This window comes from Mastigoproctus giganteus, chromosome 4 (assembly GCF_048544385.1).
Source record: "Mastigoproctus giganteus isolate SK-2022 chromosome 4, ASM4854438v1, whole genome shotgun sequence".
NCBI lineage: Eukaryota > Metazoa > Arthropoda > Arachnida > Uropygi > Thelyphonidae > Mastigoproctus > Mastigoproctus giganteus.
In genome coordinates this window covers 228,011,235-228,033,038 of record NC_143578.1, presented here as the reverse complement: position 1 = coordinate 228,033,038, position 21,804 = coordinate 228,011,235, and the positions used below count along the sequence as shown (strand labels likewise).

The window sequence follows — 21,804 nt, the reverse complement described above, 5'->3', positions numbered from 1 at the left end:
TTATGAATGTTCTCCTGAACTTCAGCAGATATTCAAGGCCATCCATTACCTTTACAATGCAGTAAACTTCCAGTTTTCTTGAGCTTTCCATCAATGCATAAAAGGTTGGAACACTTAGCAGATCCTTCCTAAAACAATAATTACATTGAACTTGAATCATTTTTTAGCATTAGTAGAGGCATATGATGCAAGACAGCAAGCTTATGCAGCATCAGCCGAAAAAAAAAAAAAAAAAAAAAAAAAAACCACTCCCATTTCACCCCTCCATTTGATCCAAATACCTGTCCAGCTCAGCATTAAATTTATTTAGGCTATCAACTTCCACAACAAAGGATGGAAGTCTGTTCCACCAACCAACTACCCACTAGGTAGTTAAAGGCAAACTTCCGCACATCTATCCTACATCTGTCTTTCCTCAATTGGAATTTATGCCTTCTCAGGTGATTATTTCTGAGCAAGAGGAAGAATTTCATCAGTATTGAGCATGCTCAAACCATTCAAGGCTTTATACACTTCAATCACCTTGCAGGTGCCTAGTCTCCAGACACTAATTTGCAAAACTTAAGCATTTCTTCGTAACAGAAACCCTTTGTTCCATTCACTAATCTTGTTGCCCGTCTCTGTACTCGTTCCAACAGCTCTACATCCTTCTTAAAATGAGGCCTCCAGACCTGTATACAGGTGTGGCCTGACCACTGCTTTATACAAGGGGATAATCACCTCCCTATCCCTGATAGAAAAATTCCTGTATATCATTGACACCATGAGCCACTTTTGCAGACCGTCTGCACTGCTCGGAAAACTTCGTATCTGCCTGCACAATTACCCCCAGGTCTTTTTCGTTATCTACCACTGTCAGTGTAGTACCACAGAGTTGATACGTTGCTCTGGGGTTACTGCTTCTCATATGTAGTACTTTACACTTGTCAATGTTAAACTTCATTTGCCACCTCTCAGCTCATCTGCTCAACTTTTCTAGATCCTCTTGCAGCAGCGCACTGTCATTAGTGTCCTTAACAACCCTGTCAACTTTCGTATCATCTGCAAACTTGGACATTAAGCTTGATATACCATCATCAATATCATTTATAAATACAGAAAACAACAATGGACCAACACTGAACCCTGAGGGACTCCACTAATAACATTAGTCCACGATGAGCAGTGTCCATTGATTACCACTCTGTCTTCTCCCACTCAATCATCCCTTTATCCACAGCAGCAATTTGCCTCCAATGCCACACTGCTCTAATTTGTTCAGCAGTCTTCCATGTGCAATAGTATCAAAAGTCTTTCTAAGATCCAAATATATGATATCAAAGTTATTCCCCGCATCCAGTTCCTTTGCGACCACATCGCAGTATACAATCAAATTGGTCAGGCAAGACATTCCCTTAACAAAACCATGCTGTGTCCGAGCTATAACTGAAGTCTTGCTTAGATAATCCTGCAGTGTTTCTTTAACCAGTGCCTCCATTAATTTTACTGGAACAGAAGTTAAACTAACAGGTCTATAATTACTTGTGTCGCCCTTTGATCCTTCTTTGTGAATTGGTATCACATTTGCACATCTCCAGACCATGGGTACCTCCCCTGAGTCCAAAGAAGCTCTCATAATTATGGCTAAGGGTTAGCTTACTTCCTTTGCTGCCTCCTTTAATATAACTGGATAGATCCCATCCACCTCGGGTGACTTTTTTATGTGTATCTTCAACAATTTCTCCTCCACTTTCCTTTCAGTTATTACAAAATCATCTAGCTCACTGCCAGAGTTTAATTCACCTCTGGAATTCCCCTCTCTGAATGTGTGAATGTGGATGCAAAATACTCATTTAGTTTGTTAGCCATCTGAGCAGGATCATCAATGGTTGAACCATCAATATCCAGTGGACCAATCTAATTCATCCCTTTCCTTCTAGGGTTTACATAGGTAAAGAACTCTGCTCAAAAAACTCTGCTGTTTTTCTTTGCATCCTTTGCCAAGGATTTCTCATAATCTGCCTTTGACTGCCTAATCTCCTTTGTGACTTGGTTACAGACCAGCTTATATCTGGTCCCATGCATTTTTCTTCTCTGCCATATGTCTCATTAGTTCATCTCACATCCATTTAGGCCTAAACCTTGAACAATATTTCTTAGTTAGTTAGTAGTTAGTATAGCTTCCAAGATAAGTTCTTTGAATGCTTCCCATTTTGAATTTGCTGTTGGTAACATCATCAGTTGGTCCCACTGTATAGAATTTAAATACTGTCTCAGACCACCATCGTCGTCTTTAAGAAAGTAAAAACCCTTCCCTTTACCCCTGATGGTAGTTACCTCTTTGAGTAAATCCCACTTCAGCACACTGTGATCACTGCCATCTAGTGGTTCCTTTATCTGCAGATTCTTAATGCATGAAGAATCACTGCTTATAATCAGATTAAGAGTATTACTCCCTCTAGTTGCCTCCAAATATGCTGATGTAGATAACAATCATCCAATAAATCCACAAAAGCCTTGCTAGTGTGTGAGTGACCAACCCACAAATTCCAGTCAATATCTGGGAAATTAAAATCCCCCATTATAAGACTGATTTACTGGCTCACTATTTCCCTGTACAGTTGTTTATTATACTCATCAGAGTCATTAGGCCTATAACCCACTCCTACTCTCAGTTTTGATCTCCAAATGCTTATGTCACACCAAACTGACTTGACATTGCACTGTCCAGTGATATCAACTGGCTTAACTTCCTTGGATTTTATGTGTTTCTTAACTAATAGCATAACCCCTCCTCCCTTTCTATCCTGTCTATCCTTTATGTATCCATTGTACTCCCCAAATTCCAGTTCTGCATTCCTTATATCTGTATGACACCCGTCTCTGATATCTCAACAATATCTGCCTTTGATGTTTTGAGCAATACCTCAAATTTATTTACCAAACTCCTAGCATTAGTGTATACAATGCTAGGAGTCAGTATTTTATAGAAGCATGCCACAAAACACACTGCACTTTCTCTTGAATAGGCACTTTGTTTTAGGCCTATTGTAGTGCTATCTTTGAACAAGTGATCATGAAGTATATGGAACACAAACTTCATTCTTTGTAATGGTAAAAGCTATATCTAATATTTAATCCAGTATATATTTATATATAACCATACAAATAAATTAGAATGAGAGTTTGCTGTACCTTTTTATTTTATTTTTATCATGAAAGATTCAGTTTCCAACTATTTTAAATGTTATTCAAATATATGTATAAGTATATATATATATATATATATATATATATTATTACAATGAAGCTCAATTCTTCCTACTTAAGCAATATTTGTAAATTACAAAGATTTACTCATATCTTTTGATAGGAAAATTCTTCAGCCTGATGCTCACATCAAATTGCTCCAATTAATACATTATGTGAAAGATATAACACGATATTATCCTTCAAAACATTGTTAATATATATGGGTTTCTTAAAAACTAATCTTGCACAGATCATATCGAAATAACCTAGTCCCTCATAAAGAAGTTTAGTCAAAAATATTTTAAGTAATTTTAAATAAATTTGACAATTGTCTCCAGTTTCCAGTCTAATATTGCTAGTTTGCTTAGTTTTGGGTGGGTTGATGTACATCAGCTACGCTTTGCTCTTCCTTTTGGTGGTGAGTGGATAATGGAAATAGAATACAAGATTAGTTTTTAAGAAACCCGTATATATTAACAATGTTTTAAAGCAAAATATTGTGTTATAAATTTAGTCCTTTCGCATAATGTATTAATTGGAACAATTTGATGTAAGCGTCGGGCTGAAGAATTTTGCTATCAAAAGGTATAGTTAGTTAGTTATTTGGTTTTTAGGAGCATTAGCAACTAAGGCCATATTGCTCCGGGATATGCGGTGGTCATTCCCTGACCTTTCCGCATCCTCCGTATTTGGTGGTAACGGGCTCGAACCCCGGTCTAATCAAGAAGCATGTGCTATGCACTGCTGCTCCTTCCCACCTGGCTACGGAGGCGCCTATAATCAAAAGGTATGAGCAACTCTTTATAATTTACAAATAGTATTAAGTAGGAAGGATTCAGCTTCATTACCCTTATATTTTATTATCTAAAATTTATAATTAATCTAATTTGACTTATCACTAGCTTTGCCCCCTCACCCTTTTGCTTTGAAACTTAACAATTTGCTCACAATCCACTCATTATTTCCTTTTTAATTTTAATCTCAACTTTAATTGATATCATATTTTACATAAGTAAATTATTGAGTTAACCTGGTTCATGCATTATTCGGAAAACATCTAGTGCATTTTCCTTTCGTTCGATTTACACACCGTCGCAATGTATGAGTAACTTAAGTTTTATTATTCATCCAACTTTACACTTTTTATTGTTTATTTGACACATTCATTCACCACATTCCAATTTTATAGCAACTTTTTGTTTTTATCTCCACTTAAGTTCATATAATACTTCATCAAATCGTAATAACTCCGGTCAAATTGTTTCTCCTTTTATAAATTCCGCCCTCATCTCGTTTATGCATTCTTTCGTCAACTTAGTTTCGCTCTATTTTTAATTAATCATGTTGATTCACTTAAATTAAAATTTGTTTATCCTGTTCCCTTCAAACTTTGGCTATATTCATCATACTCATAGACTCAGTTAGGTTTAAATTAAAGTACACACACCAATAACCACACCCACTCTTAATATTGCACATTTCCTTTCCTGTTTTAGTATTCCATGCCCATTTTCACACGTTTATAAAATCACATATGTATTTTCATTATTCGTTCATTCGCTGACTTCATTTAATTTTATAAATAATCACACTGATAACACTTGTAAATTTAACTACGTTTAGGTTAAAAATAAAAATAAGAATATTTATTTACACAATTTGATACAGGGATATATTAATATCACCTTAAAATATGAAACACAAAAATTTCATATTAGGTTCCTTAAATATTGCTTAAGAGCGAATCTAATCCCTAAATTTGTGAGGGTGACCCTTAGATAAAGAATAGCAGGCATACAGAAATTGGCTTTTAAAACATCACAAAAAATAGTTAGGATGACATTAGAAGGCAGAATTGTTAGTAAGAAAAAATATTTTAATCAACTACAAAACCCTTCAAAATAAAGTAAAAAAATAACTTCATTTTAATGATTGGAATTACCTAAAATCTAAAATTGGTTATTCAGATTAGAAAACAAGCATTAGAAAATGAAAGAAATACTAGACACAGAAACAAAATAAACTGTTCATTTCAGGCTAATAATTCAGGTGGGCAGTAGCAGCAGTGCGTAGCACACACTTCTTGATTAGACCAGGGTTCTAGCCCGTGACCACCAAATACGGAGAATGCAGAAAGGTCAGGGAATGACCACGGCATATCCCCGGAGCAATATGGCCTTAGTTGCTACTGCTCCTAAAAAAAAAAAAAAAAAATAATAACAGGCTAATAATAGATATGTTGCACAAACGGAGGGTAACACACATTTCTATAGTAGAGATGAAATGATACATTATGAGGGTAACACACATTTCTATAGTAGAGATGAAACGATATCTAGGAGGGGAGGGAGATAGCAGTAGAAGCATTCAACATTATGTAACGGAATTAACTGAACAACATAATGACATTATATTTAATAACACAGATAGGCAGAGTAATAATTTGAACCTCAGTGTCGTAAATTTATCTTCATAAAATTTATTCACGGTTCAAATAAATCTCCTTAACAAAGGTCTTAATTATAATCTGCCACCTACACGACTTCCGAAAAAACAAACAGTAATTGAATTTGAATACGGCTTAAGAAATAGTAAGAATAAAGGATTAATACAGCAGATCAATAATTCAAAGGACCCTAATATACCCAAACTATCTAAAGAAGAAAGGATCGCTTTACAAAAATTAAGAAAAAAATGATAATATTGTAATACAAAGAGCGGATAAAGGGGACACTGTGGTCGTCGTAAACAGGAAAGATTATATTGAGAAATTAAATGATATTATATCCGACAACTCTACCTATCAAGTGGAAAATAGAAGTATGTTTGACAACTTGATAAAACAGTATAATAACAGTATAATACAGAATACAGGAAGAAAGACTATATTACAATGGCTACATCAAAGAATCTAAAAGCTAGAACCAATAATGTACCTACCCTGTTTGGACAAATCAAGTTGCATAAAACGGGGTATCCGATTAGACCTATTGTCTCCTACAAAAATTCGGCCTTTGCATCCCTTGTGTAATATTTATATGATATTATAAAATCTTTACGTCTTATTTTAAAATTCAGTATAAAAAATTCAGTCACTTTTTAATAAATGAAAAGACAAAAAGTTAGATAAAGATGATAAATTGTTTTCCCTATATGATGTCTCATTATATACTAATGTAGATGTTAAATATTCACTCAATACATTACAGGATTTGATTTAACAGTGATTCCATAATGTTGAATAAAACCAAGTTACCAAAAACTGAAATATTTTATTTAATCAGATTTTTCATTCAAGCCAATTACATTGAATTTCAATCGAACATTTACAGACAAATTTTTGGACTTCTGATGGGACTTAGCTTGAGTGGCCTTGTTGCGGAAATTTATCTTAACAATACTGAACAATTATATTTAAATCCGTATATTACTAGTTTAACATTTTATGGCAAGTATCTAGACGATATCCTTGTAATTAATTTCATGGATTCTTTAAACAAAATATATATGAGACTTTAGAAAATATAAATTCACTTTAGAGGAAGAGAAACCAGGATAGAAATCTAAAAATTTTCTCAACTTTACATTAACAAGTCAACGATAACATAAATTTCAAAATATACTGCAAACCAAGAAACACAGGAAAATTTTTACATTATTCGAGTTATCACCCTTTTACTTATAAAAGAAGTATCCTTTTCAACCAATTTTATAATGCATATAGATATAGTTTTACACAGGAATCTCTTAATGATGAATTGAGGTAACAATCTATAAGATTTTTGAACAGGGGATATACATTAGGTATAATTGAAAGTATTCAATGATAGGCAAAACAAAAATCAGAATAGGTTTCACTTAGTGAGAACATTACACAAAAATACTTTAATAAAGTTCCTTATGTACAACAGTGGTATAAACAATTTATTAACATTTTTAAAAACACAAAATTTAAAATTGTTGCACAGCCCATAAGTAAACTCCACACAGTATTAAATATGAGGTAGACAACTATAATTGTTAGTATGGAACGAACGAATGAACATAGTCTATAACATTGTGTGTGGGGAATGTAACTCTTTTTACATTGGTTCTACCCAAAATTATCTTTCGATGCGTATTTCGATGTGAGGGCAAAAAGGACAGGTGCACCTAAACTTTCCTTTCATGCCATTCATAAGAACCATGTTTTTCTTTTTAAGGAGGCAAGAGTAATTAACACAACACGAATATACAAAGCTCTTAATAGCCGACTCAAAATGAAGTTAAATGCTAACTCTATAAATGTTCATAGACCATACGCTATTTCGGACTCACAGACCTTTACGCACATGTGTAAATAATACTATTTACATTGGTTAACAAAAATAATCTCATCGCCGAGTGCTAATTTTAATTGAATCTTATTATGTAAGAGAGTCGAAATTGTTAAGTGTGTCACTTTACTTCTTGTGAGCACGGATTATACCAAAATAACTAGTCCCTTATAAAGAAGTTTAGTCAAAAATATTTTAAGTAATTTTAAGTAAATTTGACAATTGTCTTCGGTTTCCAGTCTAATATTGCTAGTTGGTTTAGTTTTGGGCGGGTTGATGTATATCAGTTATGCTTTACTCTTCCTTTTGGTGGTGAGTGGATAATGGAAATTGAATACAAGATTAGTTTTTAAGAAGCCCATATATATTAACAATGTTTTAAAGCAAAATATCATGTTATAAATTTAGTCCTTTCACAATGTATTCATTGGAGCAATTTGATGTGAGTGTCGGGTTGAAGAATTTTCCTATCAAAAGGTATGAGTAAATCTTTATAATTTACAAAAAGAATTACAATACTTATAGAATTATTGAAGAGGATAAAAAAAAAAAGCATGAAAAATATTCATGCTGCATTACAAGCTTTTAAAATTGGTATTTATTGTTTTAAATACCCGAAATGACTACACATAATAAAACCTAGCCTTAATGAAATTAATTTTAAAATTTTGCAACAACCTAGTTTTTTTTTTAAATTGTGTTGTTACTAAAGAACACATTTTCCTTCTGACTCTACGCATAAACTTGCAGGAATGTGTTGCCATAACAGTCACATTTGCAACAATGGAATATTTGATTTGTTTCAATGAGAAAAATGCAAGAAAGACAAAGTACTCAGAAGTTTCTTTATGCTAAATGAGAAGGAGTTAATATTTAAAAAAAAATAAAAATATTTCCAATTATAGTAGGATATCTAATACATCTAACTTCTATTAAAAAAACAAAAAAGAAGCTAACCTTGTTGAACACACCAGTGAAGTTGCAAATAGAGATCATCTAGCATAAGTTCTCCTAATACATCATAATACTGAGTGAACACATCTACAATTGCATACAGAGCATGGTTGCAAGTAGTGGTCATCCATTCTGACTTCTAATAAAAAATAAATAAAATAAAAAAAAAAGAAATAAAACTTTTAACAGCACATGTATATGGCTGCATAAACAATTTTTTAAATAAATAATAATCTTTAATATTCCTAAAAAATGTAGTACACTAGATTAATCAGGGAACCCTGGAAGAGAGACCAGTAGCACCTTTTACATATTCAGTGATAAAAACAAAAAATTGAGAGTCTCGATGATTAATAACAGAATCCAATAGAGGGCACAATTACAGTTGTACAAGAGCACAGTTTTCTTAAAATGAATCTGTTTGTATTCTTAACTGCAAATATACACGTAATAATCACTGAATTGTGACCACCTACCTAATACATTTCCACTATTCGCCTAGGCATTGATTCCACTAGATGTCTGATTCTGTAGGGATCTGCAGCCATATTGCCTACAAGACTTTCCATAGTTCAAAATAGATGACTGAATTGTCCATACACCCCCACTTCCAATTCCAAAATATCCCACACATATTCAATTGGATTAACAGGCAAATTTGGAGGCCAATCAAGGTGGTTATATCTTCGCTGTATTCCTTGAACCATTCATGCAGTGTGGGCCTGATTACATGGTGCATTGTCTTGAAAGACCCAGTTTTTGTCAAGAAAAAAATTCAACATGGCAGGGTGCACATGGGCTCCCAGTGAAAACATTGATCCATATGCACCAGAGGTCCTAGTTCTTGCCATCAAAACATGCCCCATATTAAGTAACCAGTGCCATCTGCCTTAATAGTGGGTACAATTCATGATGAGTCCATGAACTTGTGTTGTTTGTGCCACATACAAGTGTCCATCAGCATGCTGCACCAAAAATTTGGACTCATCCAACCAGCACACTCATTTCCATTCTTCCAGTATACAACCAGTGTATTGTGACACCACAGTATTTGCTGTCGAAAATGATTAGGAGTGAGGAGAGGGTGCCTTTTGGGTTATCTGCTGTGGAACACCACAAACATCCACGTTGCGTAATCCTTTACAGTTCTGTCGACAGGAGGCGTTTTGATCTGTTCCACATCATTCTTTGTACACCTTAACCATCAGAGTGGGCCATGAGCAACTAACATGACATGCCATTTCTGACACACGAGCTCCCACAATCGTGCCCTTTTGAAACTCCTGTGATCTTTACTATATCTCATAACTGCTACTTTCACTTTCATGACCAGATGGAAATTACCAATGCTCTAGCATACCGAAGCTGTTTGGCTTTTTATACTATGAGCTATGTGGCATAGTTCATTATGGATAAGGTAGTCACAATTCAGTGATCAGTGAGTGTAGTAGCAGCATGTGATGCAAGAAAGCAAGCGTATGAGCTTTTTCAGCATCAGCCAAAAAAAATAATAAAAAAATTACGAAACAATCCCCTCTAAATATTTGTCCAGTTCCTCCTTAAATTTCTCCAACCTATCAACTTCCACAACGACAGATGGAAATTTGTTCCAGCAATTAACCACCCGCTGGCTAAAGGCAAATTTCCGCACATCTATTCTGCATCTGTCCTTCCTTAATTTATGGCCTCTTAGGTTCGTAATCTGAACAAGTGGAAGAATTCCATCAGAATTCAGGTTGCTCAACCCATTCAAGGCCTTATACACCTCAATCAGATCACCTCGCAGGTGCCTAGTCTCCAGCTGCTGCAATTTGCAGAACTTAAGCCTCTCCTGGTAAGAAGATCCCTTCATTCCCCTCACCAATCTTGTTGCCCTTCTCTGTACACGCTCAAGCAAATCTACATCTTTCCTAAAATGAGGCCTCCAGACCTGCACGCAGTACTCAAGGCCTGACCATTGCCTTATACAGAGGACAATCACCTCCTTTTCCCTGCTAACAAAATTCCTGTATATCATTGAAAACACCCCATGACCTGCACTGGCAGCCTGTCTGCATTGCTCAGAAAACTTCATATCTGACTGCACAATCTTATATCTGTGTATCTTCATATCTGTGTATGTAATTAACACAGGTGAATTCTGGAAACGGGGAGGTGGAATTCTATCATCAATGAAATTCCAGTTTTAACAAGGTCAAAATTTACTGCCAAGTTGTTTCACCATAAAGTTGACCGTAATTACTGCAGAATGGTAAAGGAAGAGAGGATTAAATTTCTCAAGAAACTAGCACATGGACAGGGTAATAGGAAATCAGGTATATTTCCAGATATACTTAAGAATCCAGGATTCTACAGCAAATATACATCTCTGATAAGAAGCAGCAGATGCTGTTCAGAGATAAGAGCGTAATGGATTCCAGAAAATGATTAAAATAATATTCATATTTTTAATTTTTATAAGATTAACTTATAAAAATTAAAAATATGAATCAGAAGTCTAATACACTGTAGATTTGATGGTAAGACAAGTAAAAAAAAAAAAAGTTTTGCCCTAGACAAGATTCATCCTGAAAGAGATTTCCAGCTTTTGGGAACAGGCCAAGTGAAGAGAATATCAGTATATAACAGACGGGCATCAAACAGTAGGACTGATAAGAAACTGGCCTGGAAAATCACTGTTTCGGCAGCCGATCCTCACATTTGAAATTAATGATCTATTTAATATTAAAAGCATAATGAAGGAAACACAGGAACTTTTATTAAAAATTAACTGTTCAAGTAGAGGAAGGAGGAATTCAAGGAAACAACGTCAAATGCAACGTGAAGGTTCATTTTCTGATTCCAACATTCATAGTGTTGCGCATTAAGGTATTTAACCACAGCATGGGAGACTGTTTCTTATTCCTTAGTGGATATCAGTTGCTCTTTCGCTAAAGATTTGGGATGATAAATGGTGAAGCATGCATTTTTTCAAGTAATTTTAAGTCAAATGGAAGAGACAGATGGATTGAAAATCTGACTGGCCAGCATGTTTGCTTTAGGCATGGAGTGATTTCTGTGCTCAAAACATTAGCATTAGTATTTAAATGATGCAAGGAAGCAAGTTATACAGCATCAGAAACAAAAAAAAAAAAAAAAAAAAAACCTCCTCTCTCACATCCCCTTTAATAATTTGCCTAACTCCTTAAATTTATTAAAACTACCCATTTCCATACCACCAGATGGAAATTTGTTCAAGTGACCTATTATTCTCCACATGAAAGAAAATTTTCTCACATCTATACTGCAGCCATCTTTTTTCAATAAAATTTTATGTCCTCTTATGTATATTCGCTGAGAAAGAACAAGGATGCCATACCATCAGCGTTTAGTTACTCAATCCATTTAATGCCTTAAACACTTCAATCAGTTTCATCACATGCATCTAGTTTCCAAGCACTGCAATTTGCTGAACTGAAGTCTTTCATGGTAAGAGTACCTATTTTGTACCCTCTAATCTTGTTGCTCTTTTCTGCACCCGTTCCAAGAGATCTAAATCCTTCTAAAAATGAGGCTTCCACACTTGCATGAACTATTGAAGATGCATCTTAACAAGTTCGTTATACAATGGGATAATCACTTCCTTGTCCCTGTTGGTAATATTCCTGGTAAACAACATGGACAAGAGCCCATGGGCTTTTCCAGCAGCCTGTTTGAACACCTGTATTAGCATTAGTAGAGGCATATGATGCAAGAAAGCAAGCTTATGCAGCATCAGCCAAAAAAAAAAAAAAAACACACTTCCACTTCAACCCTCTGTTCGTTCGAAATACCTGTCCAGCTGAGCCTTAAATTTATTTAGGCTATCAGCTTCCACAACAAGGGATGGAAGTCTGTTCCACGAAACAACTACCCGCTGACTAAAGGCAAATTTCCGTATGTCTATTCTACATCTGTCTTTCCTCAATTTGAATTTATGCCCTCTCAGGTGATTATTCTGAGCAAGAGGAAGAATCCCATCAGCACTGAGCATGCTCAAACCATTCAAGGCTTTATACACCTCTATCAGATCACCTCGTTGGTGCCTAGTCTCCAGACTCTGTAATTTGCAAAACTTAAGCCTTTTTTCATAACAGCCCTTTATTCCATTCACTAATCTTCTTGCCCTTCTCTGTACTTGTTCCAGCAACTCTACATTCTTCTTGACATGAGGCCTCCAGACCTGTATACAGTACTCTAGGTGTGGCCTGACCATTTCCTTATACAAGGGAATAATCACCTCCTTATCCCTGCTAGAAAAATTCCTGTATATCATTGACAATACATCATGAGCTACTCTTGTAGCCCGTATGCACTGCTCAGAGAACTTCATATCTGCCTGCACAATTACCCCCAGGTCCTATTCATTCTCTACCACTGCCAGTAGTACCACAGATTTGAGTCCAGTAGTACCACAGAGTTGATACGTTGCTCTGGGGTTGCTGTTTACCATATGTAGTACTTTACATTTGTTAATGTTAAACTTCATTTGCCACCTCTCAGCCCATCTGCTCAACCTTTCCAGATCCTGTTGCAGCAGCATAGTGTCAGTAGTGTCCATGACAACCCTGCCAACCTTTGTATCGTCTGCAAACTTGGACATTAAGCTTGATATACCATCATCAATATTATTTATAAATACAGAAAACAACAATGGACCCAACACTGAACCCTGAGGGACTCCACTAATAACATTAGTCCACGATGAGCAGTGTCCATTGATTACCACTCTCTGCCTTTTCCCCTCAACCACCCCTTTATCCATACCAGCAATTTGCCTCCAATGCCATACTGCTCCAATTCGTGCAGCAGTCTTCCATGTGCAACAGTATCAAAGGCCTTTCTAAGATCCAAGTATATAATATCAAAGTTATTCCCTGCATCCAGTTCCTTTGTTATTGCATCATAGTATCCAATCAAATTGGTCAGGCAAGACTTCCCCCTTAACAAAACCATGCTGTGTCCGAGCTATAACTGAAGTCTTGTCTAGATGATCCTGTAGTGCTTCTTTAACCAGTGACTCCATTAATTTTCTTGGAACAGAAGTTAAACTCACAGGTCTATAATTACTTGTGTCAGCCTTTGATCCTCCTTTGTGAATTGGGGTCACATTTGCACATCTCCAGTCTGTGGGTACCTCCCCTGAGTCCAAGGAAGCTCTCATAATTATGGCTAAGGGTTTGCTTACTTCCTTTGCTGCCTCCTTTAATATAACTGGATAGATCCCATCCACCCCAAGTGCCTTTCTTGTGTTTATCTTCAACAATTTCTCCTCCACTTTACTCTCAGTTGTTACAAGATTCTCTAGCTTACTGCCAGAGTTCAATACACCTCTGGCATTCCCCTCGCTGAATAGTACCTCATGTGTGAATGTCGATGCAAAATATTCATTTAGTTTGTTAGCTACCTGAGCAGGATCATCAACAGTTGACCCATTGATATCAAGTGGACCAATCTGATTCATTCCCTTCCTTCTAGAGTTTACATAACTAAAGAACTCTTTGCTGTTTTTCTTTGCATCCCTTGCCAAAGATTTCTCGTAATCTGCCTTCGCCTGCCTAACCTCCTTTGTAACTTGGTTACAGATCAACTTGTATCTATCATAGGCTTCTGTGTCACGTGTTAATTTGTATGTATCCCATGCATTTTTCTTCTCTGCCATATGTCTCATTAGTTCAGCTGACATTCATTTAGGCCTAAACCTTGAACAATATTTCTTAGTTGGTATGTAAAGCCTAGTAGCTTCCATGATAAGTTCTTTGAATGCTTCCCATTTTGAATTTGCTGTTGGTAACATCATCAGATGGTCCCACTGTACAGAATTTAAACTTAGTATTCTTTCACTTCCAACCAAATCAATGATGCAAATCAAAAGTATACCTAAAAATAAGGAAATACTGGAGATGATGTAACACTGACATCTCTCTAGTGAATGCTTATAACATACATTCATCAAAACAGCAGTAGCACATAACAGGATCTTTTAAAAAAAAAAAAACCTGCCAAATTTTTCTTAATTATATTTATAAAAATAATTGACATACATTAATGTATTTTGTGTTTCTGAACTCAGCTGCTTTTGTATGGTGGAAGTTATGTCAAAATGTTTTCAATATATGCATTTGGAGTATTCTCTGGTTGTCACTGGAAAAGTCCTATTACTCCAGCACAGTATTTTGCGGAAAGCAGACCAATCCCTTCCTGTGAAAAAAATATGTTTGAAATTAGCACTCTTAATGTGAAGGAATAGAAATATTGCTCACAGAGATGCAGACAACTATCAGTCCCCATATCACAAAAAAAAAAAAATAATAATAATAAATAAATAAATTAAAAAAAATGGTATGAATACTATAAGCAAAAAAAGAAACAACAAACCACAATATGTATTTCTGGGTGTACAATTTGGGTTCCATTATTTCTTGCAAGTTTTCTATGGCCCATATATGTATTCTGCTTGTTAAGGTAACCATTCAAATGAAAAGGGAGTTCATCTGTAAACCTTATGATTGTTAGAACAACAGGATTAGTCTCAAAAAAAAAAAAAAACTATTTTTGCAAAGTTTCTACCACAGGTAATATATTCTTCCATTCAAACACATTTCAGTATATCATGTATTTCAGAAAATATACCATTAAAATTGGAGCACCCTTTTGAAAGTCCTGTTTTTTTTTGTTTTTTTTTTTTTTGGGGGGGGGGGGGGGAGGGGGAGTTATATTAATTTGTAAATTCAGAGGACAACTGAAAATGGCAACAGAAGTTCAGGAAACCAAACACAAGCCAAAATGTACTTCACGATGGTGAACCAGCTAGCTCACAGTTCAATGATTAATCCGAATGATACTATTCAAGTAACAGCTAAAAATTCTAGCAATCCACCCACTAATGGCATTGATTCTATGTTTCCACAGCATTCTCTATCTCTCTCAGCTGACCAAAAAAGTTATTAGCTATTCCCACACAAGCATAATTACAGATCTTCATTCTTGATACCTCAGCAGGCAAGACACGTAATATTTTTCATGACTCTCTACAGATATTTGTTGGCAGTCAGAGAGATCAAAAGTATATCAGTTAGCACTCAGATTTAATTGAAGAAGATTAAAAGAAAATTGGGTTTAGTAGACTAATTTTTGTTTTTCCTTAATTTGTTTAGATATTTTGTAATTTTAATAATAATTATTATTCTAGTTTTGCCATATAGTGCAAGGAAGCCACAGGCTTCTGATGCACTGAGAAAAAAAAAAACAAGTAGATAAGAAAATACAAATTATATGCTACCCTCCTCACATAGGTTACTAACCAGTTGACCTCTGAAGTTATTCGAACTGTCAACTACCTGCAAAGGCAAAAGGAAACTTTTTCCAACAATCAGCAACTTGCTGGCTAAAAGAAAATTAATTCTTACCTTTTCTAAAAGCTAATTCTTCTATTTTACATTCTTTTCAGTATCTTGTAAGATTAAATATTTAAGTTCAGCAGTAGGTTCTTAGGTGGTAGATGACTCTCATCAACCGGTGCAATACCACCACTTTGCTTATTGGAGGCTTAAAATGGTGAAACTCATGTTTAGTCTCTAGAGCAAAGTTTCCAGCATCCCCCTCACCACATATTTCTCCTACAACCCATGCTCGGTACTAAGTATTATAGGTTTTGATACCTTTTGTGTTTGGGGATTTCATAAAAAAAAAAAAAAAAAAAGATAAAGCTTTGATAACTGTTTAATTACTATAATATTTTGTTAATTTAAATTATGATTTAATTTTGTAATATTTTGCCAGTTTAATTCTTATCTTAAAAATGGCTGTTGCAAGGTTCATTTCAAATACTTTATTCATGGATATCATGACTCAGATGGTAGGAGCCATATGCAATTCCTATATAAGCCATGAGGTCATCACTTGTACATCCTGTGGTATGTTTTCAACAGAGGTCAGCCTGGCAGATAATCATACTCAACTAATGATTCTTTACTTTGTTCCCAATGTAGGGGGTGTACTAATCTCAGATTTAAACTTGGTGCATTAACAGATGAACAGAACAGAATAGTCAAGTGTGTACTGCTCTGGTTCATGAGTATTAAGTTTTATCGTGAGATATTCCATTGTCAAAGAAACAGTAAATTTTTTGTAATAAGGACAGGCGGACTAGAAACACGATGAGACTGTTGGGAGCAACAATTGATAACCTTACCAACAGACTGTTAGATTTTATTCATGTGAGAATTAATAATATAACATACACACAAACTGACAATGCACTGAATAAATACAGAACTATTCGGAAGAAATGCCACAGGTCGAGTCAGAATGTGTGCTTTCCTGCAATTCAGCTCAGGCATGATAAGAGGGACTATATGCTAAAAGCATTTTGAATTAACTCATGGCTTCAGAGAATCTGCAAACCTTTTGGTGAAGGGGAATTTTTATCAGCACAGACTAGCTTAGTATGTAGAAGGAATCTATTTTGTCAAGATGGAATACATTTGTACAAAAGTGCAAGGGCCTTTGGCAGTATTCTGAGGAGACATGGATTCAGAAAAACTGCTATTTAGAGAGGAGGACAGGAGTAATAAAGACATGTTTAGCCTAGGACATGGGCCAAAGTAATTGTACATATCTCAAGAATTCTTGTTTGCAAAATTTAAGCTATACAAGAATACAGTCTTTACTGTGTCAATAGTACCATCAAGAATAGTCTTTACTGTGTCAATAGTACCATCAAGAATTTTGTCAATAAAATGGGTGCATTTTAACTCCTGATCACAATGACAAACACTTATATAGGGTTAACAGAAACATGTCACCTAAGGACAGGATAGTGAGTATTTAAAATGTATTTAGGAAGAATATGCAAAATATTCTTATTTTGCATATTCTTCCTAAATACATTTTAAACTACCCCATGCTTCTGATCAAAAGTATCCAGAGAATGAAAAAGGCTTTCTCAAATTTAGAACTTATACATACTAGCAAAGAATCTGTATGCTATGGGGTAGTTCGATGCAAAAGTTAAAAGAGGGGGGGGGGGATATGCTGCAGAGCAGAAGATTTGTGAAATATACCACTCAACAACAGCTTCTATATACAGATAGAATAGAAAGCAGGAATGTCTTATTATGGGAGATTTTAATCTTCCCCTGGAGGAGCAAGGCTGGAGCAAGAGTGGCAAGGAAACTTACCACATAGGACACAATTTTTAAAAACTAGATGATAATGATGATTATTATTATTTTATTTAGTTTTTTTTTTTTTTTTCAATGAGAACCCCCAAACACAAAAAGTGTTAGAATCTAAAGTATTTAGTATTGTGCATAGGTTGAAGGTTGAGAAGACAGAACATAACTGTTGACATTCTAATATCAACAGTTAATTTTTGGAAAATGCATTTAAAGGAAGGTTGTGCCAGAAAATGAAAGTTGAAGGAATAAATGAGGAGGAAGAAAAGTTGGTTCAGTGAGTTTGAAGGTGGACAGTAAATGGATATTGACTGGTTGTGGCAGCATATGTTCAGACTGGTTTGAAAAAGAAAGTGGGGATCGTAGATGCTGATTCAAAAGAATAGTGCTAACGGAAGTACCTACAGAAAAGGCTCATAGCAAAAACAGAACATATGTGAAATATAAAGTGGAGAGACTTTGCACAAGAGAAGATCTTAAATTAACTGGAATGCTCTCTTTTGAATGGAGTCTAGAAGACTGAGAGAGGTTTCAGGAACAGCACAAATGTGGGAACAATATTCCCTGGTAGGGTGGATTTGAGTTTTACAGAGTGAGTAGTTGTTTAGAAGTTAAAAAAAAAGTAAAACCCCAGTTTTTTTAGAATGCAGAGAAAGCAATATTTGTGATGTACTTATGCCAAGAGAGAGATTAGAAGTCAGAGTAATCCCTAATTGAGATATATGATCATCTAGAAATCTGAGTGTCATCAAAGATAAGCATAGGAGCAGTAGATTCCTTTTTGCAAGGTGTAAGACAGAACTAAGTTCTAGAAGAATTGAAATTATTTAAGTTATCTTTGTCCTGTTGGAGAATTACTTGAAGATCAGAATTTAAGGAATTGGTGGTGGATATTCAAGAAGTTGAGGCTGTTGTGCAGAAGAAGGCTTCTCAAATTGGAATGCAATCTGCTTACATTGACAAAACTATGGATAATATTTTCAGTCAGTGGAAGAAGGTCATTAAATATACAAGAGGAAAAGAGTGAGAGAAATAAATAATCCTTGAGGGACACCAGAATTAGTGGAGAAGCTCGAAGACACAGAGCCAACCATCACCTGCAGCAAGCGATCAGGGAGAAAACTGGATACCCAGTTTCAAAAAACAGTTGGCAATTCATAAGATGGAAGCTTGTTTGGAAGATATTTATGCCACACATGATTAAAAGCTTAGAAATGTCAAGAGTAATTGCTTGAGTTTCAAACTTTTACACTGAATTTGTCTGATTGGTAACATAAGCCGATACATCACCAGTGGATCAACACTGAAGGAATCCATACTGGCAATCATTGATCAGATTAAACGTTTCAAGATAATTTAAGAGTTGTCAGTGAATGGACTTCTCCATTACTTTGGAAAGAGTATGGGTAAGTGCAATGAAATGATAACTGAATGGGAGGGATTTGTCATCCTTTTTAGGAAATGGCTAGAAATGAGCAAATGTCTAAGCAGAAGGAAAACACCAGTGCAATAACAATGTGTAAAAAGGTGAGAGAAGAGGAATACGCTCAAGAGCACAGATTTTGAGAACAAGCGGAAAAACATCATCAAGACCTTGATGATGTTTTTCCTTATGAATTACCTTGATGCCAAGCTTGCTTGGCATCAAGGTCCTTCATAATTCTGCTGACATCATTTTGATGGAAAACCACAGAAGGCACTAACATACTTTTTTTTTTTTTTTTTTTATTATTTTTTTTTTGTTAGTTGTTGGCACATCGGCTTCTGTGGCCATATTACACCTCCCAAAGTTTTTACATTTTCTACTCTGATCCAAGCCCAAGGCAGGATTCGAACCCACAACCTTGGGTTGCCAGGCAGGCACTTTACCCACCCCGCTAGCCCGGTCAGCACTAAATGTACTAGAATGGTAAAAAAGTAGTTTATCAAGCTCATTAATATACAAAAGTTAGAAGAAAAGTAGGATGCATACTAGTAAGTCGGCTTTATCTTTAGCTGAGGAGGATTTGTTGTTGTTGTTATTTGGTTTTTAGGAGCATTAGCAACTAAGGCCATATTGCTCCGGGATATGCGGTGGTCATTCCCTGACCTTTCCGCATCCTCCGTATTTGGTGGTGACGGGCTCGAACCACGGTCTAATCAAGAAGCGTGTGCTACGCACTGCTGCTCCTTCCCACCTGGCTACGGAGGCGCCGCTGAGGAGGAAACAACCATCAAGTTTTAAAGGAGGTAGGAGTATAGATGGGCAAAAGTTTCAGCCAACAGCTTTGGCAAGAGATCAGAATGCTCAAACTACCATTTGGACAAGAAACAAGTGTTCTACTATTAGCTTGTCCAAAATCCTGTCTGGACTGATAAATAACTGCTTTACAATTGTTACAAGCTTAAGTGTGGGTAGAAAGTGAACCTGGAGATTTGGAGGAAAGCAAATTGCAACATTCTTATTTTGAAAAACCATAGCCCATTTATTGTAAAAACAAGGTTTAGATAAAGGACGAGATTTTACGGTGGAATAAAGGATTTCAGCCCTACACATCAGAAGTTTAAAAAAGTAATGCAACTAATGAGAAGAATAGACATCTTAATTTTAGATTCATTCTTGTAATGCCAAATAACACAAGGCCAAGAATGACCAGGAGAGAAGGGCTCCACTGTAAAAATTCCATCACCAAGTTTTAATTTGAGGTGCCTAGAGGAGGACCATTCACCTCAACTATGTACTTTGAAGGGTTGCTCATGAGGAAAACATCACGTGCAGGGTGTGTGTTTAGGATTGTCTGATATTCTGGTAGGTAAATGAACAATCTATGCGAGGTCATTAGTAATTACAAAACTCAGCACCTCAATCAGCTGGTCATGTGTGACTAAAAAACTGAAGCTAGTTGGAGTTGTGAACATTAAAATCACCAAGGAAAATTATCTTGCTATTAGGAAAGTTGGACTGGAGAAATTCCAACTTTCCTAATAGTGAGTTTCAAAGAAAGGAAGCAACAGCATTCCATAATTAGTGGAGATGGGATAATGACTGGAGGAAAAAACAGATGAAATTGACAGAATGGGGTAGAGAGATTTTAAGCCAAGAAGATCAAAAAGAGAAGATTCCAATCCAATTACTATGTCTTTGACTGGGATTATCAGAATGAATATATGTACAAGTACCATCTTTGAAGCAAAAGGAATCATACAGCAAATAATTAGGACAACTGAGATAGACAGTGGTTGAGGAAATAAATAATTGGGATTCTATCAAAACAAAGTGAGGTTTGGCAGACTAAGTGGAAATGGGCATCACTGAGATTGGAACTGAGACAACGCACATTTGTGAAATGAATGAGGAAGTGTTTGGGAATGTTTAGATATTTTCACGGAAAGTTTGTTCTATTAGTTTGACTATTCATGATACATTCAATAAATAAAGTAGAGGGGAAAGACATATTGAAGAATGAAATTTTTGGATATGGTATAACACAGAGCAAAAATATATCCAACTCCTTGACATAAAGCAGCTTGACAATGCACCTCACAAACATACTACTAAGAGTTCCTCTAAATCTGACAGAGCAGAGGCAATAAGATTATATACTAGATGTTCCGGATGCCTCCTAGAGAGTTATCAATAGGTGAGGTCTGGTGGACTGTCTAGTGGCTGGTCTGTAAACACCATTTTAGAGCTGTAGCCTCAAAATGCAAGGATCAAATAAGCAAAGTGGTGGTACTGCACCAGTTTGTGAGTCATTTACCGCCTAGTTTTTTTTTTTTTTTTTTTTTTTTTTATGTAAACCCCAAAAACGAGAGGTATTAGAACCTATAGTACTTACTACCATGCTAGGGTTGGAGGTTGAGAAGATGAAAGAAGATATTTGTTGACATTGGACTTAATTCTGTAAACTGTAATTTTCAGGAAATACGTATGAAGGAAGGTTGTTCCAGAAAACGGCAGTTGAATGAATAAACAAGGAAGATGAAAAGTTGGTTCTGTGAGTTTGAAGTTGGACAGTAAATGGATGTTGGCTGCTGGCGGCACGTGTTCGGACTGTTTTGAAAGAGAAAGCAGGAATTATAGAAGCCAATTGAGAAGAACAGTGCCCATGGAAGTATCTGTAGAA

At 35.7% G+C, this 21,804-nt stretch overlaps 1 protein-coding gene across 2 annotated transcripts in view; it reads right to left on the bottom strand.

Annotated features, from left to right (window-relative positions):
• The window catches only part of Sec71 (ADP ribosylation factor guanine nucleotide exchange factor Sec71), a 508,300-nt gene that overhangs the window by 137,480 nt on the left and 349,016 nt on the right, over positions 1–21,804 (bottom strand). For both annotated transcript variants that reach the window (XM_090371201.1, XM_090371202.1), the window contains one exon: positions 8,505–8,640. In XM_090371201.1, the coding sequence (XP_090227327.1) occupies positions 8,505–8,640 (136 nt within the window). The remainder of the gene's footprint in view (positions 1–8,504; positions 8,641–21,804) is intronic.